This window comes from Crocodylus porosus, unplaced genomic scaffold (genome assembly GCF_001723895.1).
Source record: "Crocodylus porosus isolate Cpor-Errol unplaced genomic scaffold, CroPor_comp1, whole genome shotgun sequence".
Classification (NCBI taxonomy): domain Eukaryota; kingdom Metazoa; phylum Chordata; order Crocodylia; family Crocodylidae; genus Crocodylus; species Crocodylus porosus.
The window spans coordinates 68,898,508-68,905,009 of NW_017728949.1; the positions used below are offsets into that span (position 1 = coordinate 68,898,508).

At 39.8% G+C, this 6,502-nt stretch overlaps 1 protein-coding gene across 1 annotated transcript in view; it reads left to right on the forward strand.

The window, feature by feature from the left end:
• The first annotated feature begins 2,221 nt into the window (after positions 1-2,221).
• THSD7B (thrombospondin type 1 domain containing 7B) overlaps positions 2,222-6,502 on the forward strand; it is a 549,335-nt gene continuing 545,054 nt past the window's right edge. The window contains exon 1 of the mRNA XM_019554526.1: positions 2,222-2,395. Within this exon, the coding sequence (XP_019410071.1) occupies positions 2,257-2,395 (139 nt within the window). The 5' untranslated portion in view covers positions 2,222-2,256. The remainder of the gene's footprint in view (positions 2,396-6,502) is intronic.

Here is a 6,502-nt window from a genome sequence, read left to right on the forward strand (position 1 = left end):
GGTAATTGTAGTATGACCTAGTGCAGCAGGTACCAGTTTGTCTCATGCAGGCAGCCTTTTGCCCGAGATCCTTTACGATTGCTCACAGCAACAGGAAATTTAAGTTAAACTGGGGTTACCGGGAAGAGTAAAGTATGTTGTCCACAAGGCCTTACTTGTTCAGTACTGTTGTTCATGAGCCCGTGAAGATCGGGGGTCGCAGGCTTTATGTCACTGTCTCTCCTAAGGTTTTCCCCAATGCATTGCATTGAACCCACACCTTTCTTCCAAGGAATAAAATTCAGAGTCCTTATACCTCACTTCTACCCTAGGCCTGACTGTTGGGATTGATTAGCTCAGCACCAAGCTTGCTTAAAAGCTGCTCTTGTTTTTTATGTGACCTCATATGTTTCAAGACTTAGCTGTAGGTAAAGAAAGGAGGGTTTACTACTCTTTTGTTCTGCTTTCAAAACAAGCTTTGCGCCCTGAATTAAACCTGAAACTATGTTCTAAATTTAACCCAGAAAACTTGGGGAAGTGGAAGAAACTACTTGCATTGCGTGCATTATTCAGCTGGGTCAATTTGACAACTTTTCGGGTTTTGCAATTTGCTATGTGGCTAAAATATAAAAAAGAACTATACTAGATAGCAGATAAAATGTTATATCTTCTACTGCAGTTAGTCAGTATCTGATTAAATATAATTGCATAAGTTTATCATGATAGAAAATGTTTCAGAATAATTTAAATAAATCTTCAAATTAGAAGTTTTACTGTATATCCACTATACATGTTTTCAGGTTTATCTCTGACTCCTTATCAAGAACTATGCTGTGTATTATGTGCTATAATGCTGCTTTTTATAAAGTTGGAAATGTAATGGAATTTCAGAATTGAACCTTAATATCTGATTACTGTCATCATTTTGGTAATTTTCATTAAAATTATCTGTTGCACAAGAATCCAGTCCTTCTGCTTGCCCTATTCAGATGGGAGATTTAAGTCTAAGGAATTTGGAAGAAATGACCAGTGATAGATATAGGGGTGTAGGTAATCTTAATATAATCTAAATACAAAAGCCAATCTTTTAGGAGAAATACAGATAGGGTAAACTTTCATTTTACCTTCAGATTAGACATTTGTTTTTATTTCTGACTAGAGCTGTATGGGAAATAGTTTTCTCATCCTGGGAATGGAAAATGTTTTTCCTATTCAGTGAAAGTTTTTCAGATTTTGAAAATTTTTGGGTTTTGTACTTTGATGATCCTAAGATCTTTGAAGTTTTTTGAAAAAAAAAATGAGAGTGACACTCTTAGGATAGCCTGGTGATTAGGGCACTGTTAGTATATGGAAGACTGAGATTTAAGTCACACAACCCCAGACAGGTGATCAACCAACCGCTTTCTGAATTTACCCAAGGTAGGAGCGAGGACCACTTCCCTAGGAAGTTGGTTCCAGATCCTAGCCACCCTAATAGTGAAATAGTGCCTCCTAATCTCTAACCTGAACCTATTCTCCAGCAGCTTCTTGTCACCCCAGGTGCTTCTGAGGGGAATAGGGCACTTCCTATTTGCTGCTGATCTCCCCTAACGAGTTTGTGGGCAGCCACCGAATCCCCCCTCAGCCTCCGCTTGCTGAAGCTGAGCAGATTCAGGTCCTTCAGCCTCTTCTTATAGGGCCTGTCCTGTTGCCCTCCAACCAAGCGGGTGGCCCTCCTCTGAACCCTCTCTGAACTCATATTGCAAACATTTTATCTCAGTATTCAAATTCATAGGAATTGGGATCTGTGTTTAGAACTGAATTTAGCCATTTGCATCTGACTCCAACCATGGTTTAGCTGTCTGTAATGCATGGAATATGCTGGTCGTGTGAATGTTAGCAGTAAACAGACTGAACAGATTAAATGAATTGTACAGAAGTCTCACATAGACCTCTTTGACTTAGAGAGAGACTCGTTTGCACTGGGAGATCTCTTTGAAAGTTTACCAAAGGGTTTTATGACATCCACTATTGTCAGTAATACCTAGGATTTGAACCTCTGGGAGCTAACAGCCTCATTTTTCTATAGTTTGAGCATGAACTTTTGAAATACGTGTAACGGATGAATCCTTTGTGGATTAGCTACCAGAAAAACTATATATATGTACATGTATGTGTATATATGTATGTATGTATACATATGAGTATGTATGTATTTTAGCAGAGAACTAATTTCTTTTTTTTCCTCTCAATTCTAGGACTAGAGAAGAGAAGAGAAGACACTAAATTAGCTGAAGTATGTTTCTAAGAGAAAACTGGGTTTCTGCTCATTGGGCATGGCAGAGCATGAGGAAGTTTTTGCTTTTATTTGCTCTCTTAATATTACAAACAGCTGTTTTGGAAGCCAGGAAAGATCATCAATTTGTTTGGAAAACAGGTAGGAATGAACATACCTTTACTTCCTGTTTTCTAATTTTGAGAAATGGGGTACCTTTGCATACTCTGATTACACAAGATAAAAAACTAAAAACAATAAGAAGAACCTAATAGTGTTTTCAGCTAGTTTTATTCTTTTTTATGAAATGTTTTTTTCCCTCTAGGTAATTGTCATCTTGTTCACTGGGGAATTGTGCTCAGTGGTAATTTTTTAATATAGGTCTGGGTTTCCATAATGCTTTTAATTGGGATGTTTAAGTGCAGACAAAGTTGAAAAAAAAATCTTTCAACCTTGCTTACAATTGTCTCCTGTTTATAATTGCAGCAGGTAAAAAAAAATGCTGATGTATATTGAAAAATGGCATTGTCTTGCTGTTTCAATGAATTTTAACCCACATCATGGATAAGAAGAGTATGAAAAAAGGTAAAATTGTGCTATGTGGTATTTTCTGGTTGTTAAGGACAGGATTAAATTGCAGCCCCCCCAGCTCCTTCCTGGCTCTTGGTGCCCCCATTCCTCCACCTGCCACAGCAGCTCCAATCTCTAGGATCCTCCTCCATCCTTCGGCTTTTGTTGCCTGCCTCTGCCCCAGGAGACGGGGCAGTGCAGTGCACTGCGGTGCAGCTCAGCTGGCGGGGATGAGGATGAGCCTGGTGCCGCACCAGCATGTGGTTAAATGGGGGCAAGGGAGTGCAGGGGCACAGTGTAGCATGGGGGGGCATATATGTAGTGTGGGGCCCTGGCAGGCCTGTGGCTTGCTCTTGTGCTACCTGTAGGCATGCAGCCTCACCTGTGTGGCATACTGGGTATTTGGCTTCTGGCTGCTTAGAAATGAGACAGTCCTGGTTTAGGACTTGAGTTTGAGGTGTGTGTGCATGCCACATACTACACTGTGCGAAATCTAGGGTTATAGTATGATTTTATAGTATAATAATACGATTGGCAACTAGGCATTGTCAGAGACAAGGTACTGGTTTAGATCTGTGAAGCTCAATCTGTTCGAGTGGCAGGCTAGGTGCTTGTCACCTGGCTGCACCGCAGGCTACCGGCTCGTGGAAGGAGGTGGCTGCCAGTGTCAGGGCAGGGAGAGAGGACGAGAGCTTACCTCTGATAAACTGCCTGCCATAGAGGAGTGGGGAGGAGGGAGAGAGAGAGCTTACCTGTGGTACACAGCATCTGCCTGGGGCGGCGGGGAAAGGCGGGGAGAGAGTACACAGCGTTTGCCATAGCGAAGAGGAGAGGAGAGCAGGGAGAGGTACTGAGAGATCAGTGGCAGGAATATACTTGTTATAATCAGAGATTCTTTTTGTTTTGAAAATGTAATGATTGTAAAGTTGTTTTAAAGCATATACATTAAAATTGAATGCAGTGAACTTGAACAGAAAATGAGGCAAACGCATCAAAGTCCTCTCCCTGTGGATAATTATACACATGGCTCTCATTTGCGTGCATTTCTAATTTAGCCTTATGTGCATTTTTCAGGTACAATTAATCTCAGTTAAGTCTGTTTTTCTGTTCTGTTTTAGGGAAATGTTTGGGAAGGTATAGATGTTGCATTAATTTAGATGGAGTAAGTGAGCCCATGGAATCAAAAAGGTGTTAACGTGATCCTGTCATTGTCTAACAAGAAACAGTTAAATAAGGTTTAGGGCTGCTCTTATGGCCTGTTTGATTTCATGGTGCACACACTTGGAAATCATGCCAGAGTGTTCATTAGGATGCAGAAAATAGAACAGAAAAATAATAATAAAAACCGGACTTAATACTACTAATAAAAACTATCAATCTCTTTGCCAGAGAGAGAACATTAGAGTATCAGGCAGTCCTTAGTGGGAAGAGTTACTTCTGCTGCTGAATCTTGAGTTGATTTCTGAGAGACAAGTAATTACTTTCTCGATGGACAGGAGGAGAGACTAGTAAAAGGTGGAGTAAATATGGATTTTGCTGATGGCTACAATGGCTAATCAGTCACAAATGGATATTCTGAAACAGCAATTTGGCCCTAACAGCTGTTGTTTTGGACTGTGGCCCGTTCTCCTGGTCTGGGTTGTCATCTGGTTAGCCTAGTCAAGACTTCTAGGCTAGGGGCAGAAATTACAGATAAACCGGTGTAAGTGATCAGAAACCAGTTCAAATCTGTAACACAGCAGGGCTAAGTACAGACAGTGAAAAAGGCCAAGGCTGAATCAACTCAGTCTTCACAGGTTAGTCTAAGCTGTGTAAATTGAACCGATAAGCAAGTGAACGTTCACTTGGGATTCTGGAAATGCAGCCACGTGCCTGCAGTGGCCCAGGCCAGAAGTTTGGGCGTGTTAAAGTATGCCTCCCTGTTCGGCTGGAGCAGACCGTTTGCTAGTCCACCCACCCTGCGAGGGAGGATTTGCAGGGGAGGTGCAAAGCATCATGGGAACATGGGACACTGAGTTGACTTGAATCTGGAGTTCAGTAAACCGATTTAATGTAAATCAGTTAAGTCTGATACTACATCCATCTAGGCTTATCATCACCAGTTTTGACCATTTTGAAAGTGGCTTCTGTGCACTGAACTTCTGGGCTTGGGACAGAAATTACACACAAACTGGTATCACTGATCAGAAACCAGCTTAGACTAACCTGTGAAGATTGAGTTGATTCAGCCGCAGACTTTTTCACTCTCTGCACTTAGCCTTATTGGTAGTTATGTGCATGTAATGTAGCTTGGGAATCTGTGGGCTCATAACTTAAATTTGTTTACTTTTATTTTTCTTAAATTTCAACTACAATGCAGTATTAACTTACCTTGAATATTTGTCACTTAGTGGGGTTTACTTGTGTGCATATCCTGTTCACACTGATACTTTTACAGTACGGGAAATTACTTGAATTAATTTTGATCATTTTCTTAAAGTCACATTTTTTGACATAAAAGTTATACAGCAGGAAAATTCTCTTTTTACAGTAGAAAAGTAATGGATATACTCATGAGGTTCTCAATTGGATATTTAAAGCATTTGTCTCATGCTGAAGTGTATCATTTGGGAGTCTCCTTCCCTAAACTCTAGTTTGAATGTCTTTATAAAGAGGCCACATTTAAAGTTGGGCTCTGTAGACCAGAATTAACTTTGATATACGTGAGAATAGCTTCATTCAGTCCAATGTAGTTGCAAATAACATTGGTCCTATATTTAAAAAAATAAGAACCTGATAATGTGACTTTCATGTAGATTATGAAGTTCCCTTCTCTGAGCTATTTGAAAGATTTAAATAGGTTTTATACCAGGTGTTGTCCTTGCCCCTCCCTCCCTTTATTTAGAATCAGTATTTTTTAGTTCTTAGTTTTAAAGAGGATACATTTAATAGCACTATGCTGTATCTTTTCCTTTCAAGATGCTGCTTGTCCCAAACCCATTGTGTGACCACTAGCCTACAGACATAAGTAATAATTATACCAGTTAACATTATCTGCATGCTTAAATGACTACATATTTTTTATTTATTAATTGCTGACAAAGAACTGTTAGTTATATAATCTTGAAAAAATTTAAATGCCTTTAAACTCTTGTAAATGAATATCGTTCACAACAATACTCAATATCCAGTTAGTAATCAGAGTATTTTTATCATTTTAATTATCTTCTTTTTTTTTATACAATCTGAAAAAAAAATGTAGAATTTCTTTAAAGCAGATATGGCTACTATTTTGTTTTAACAATGAGAATTAAATTTTTTTTAACTATAAACAAAAAATTCATGCCTTTATGGATTCCCACAAGGCAGTTTTTAGCTCTTACTTTGCAAACTGTGACATGAATTTCCAATGGAAAGGAGGAGCCATCACCAGCGATGACTATACTGCAGTTGCTCGGGGATGTGGGGGGGCTGTCAGGAAGGCCAAGGCAGAGATGGAATTAGGATTAACTTCCCAGATTAAGGACAACAAGAAGTCCTTTTTTAAATACCTAGGGGATAAAAACAAGGTTCCGGGTAATGTGGGGCCCCTGCAGGACACGTTAGGAAATTTGGTCGTCACACCAGATGACAAAGCCAACATATTTAATGGTTTCTTTGCCTCCATTTTCCTGAGCAGGGACCAGAACAGTCACCCCCCCGCCGCTGGGCCCCCCTCAG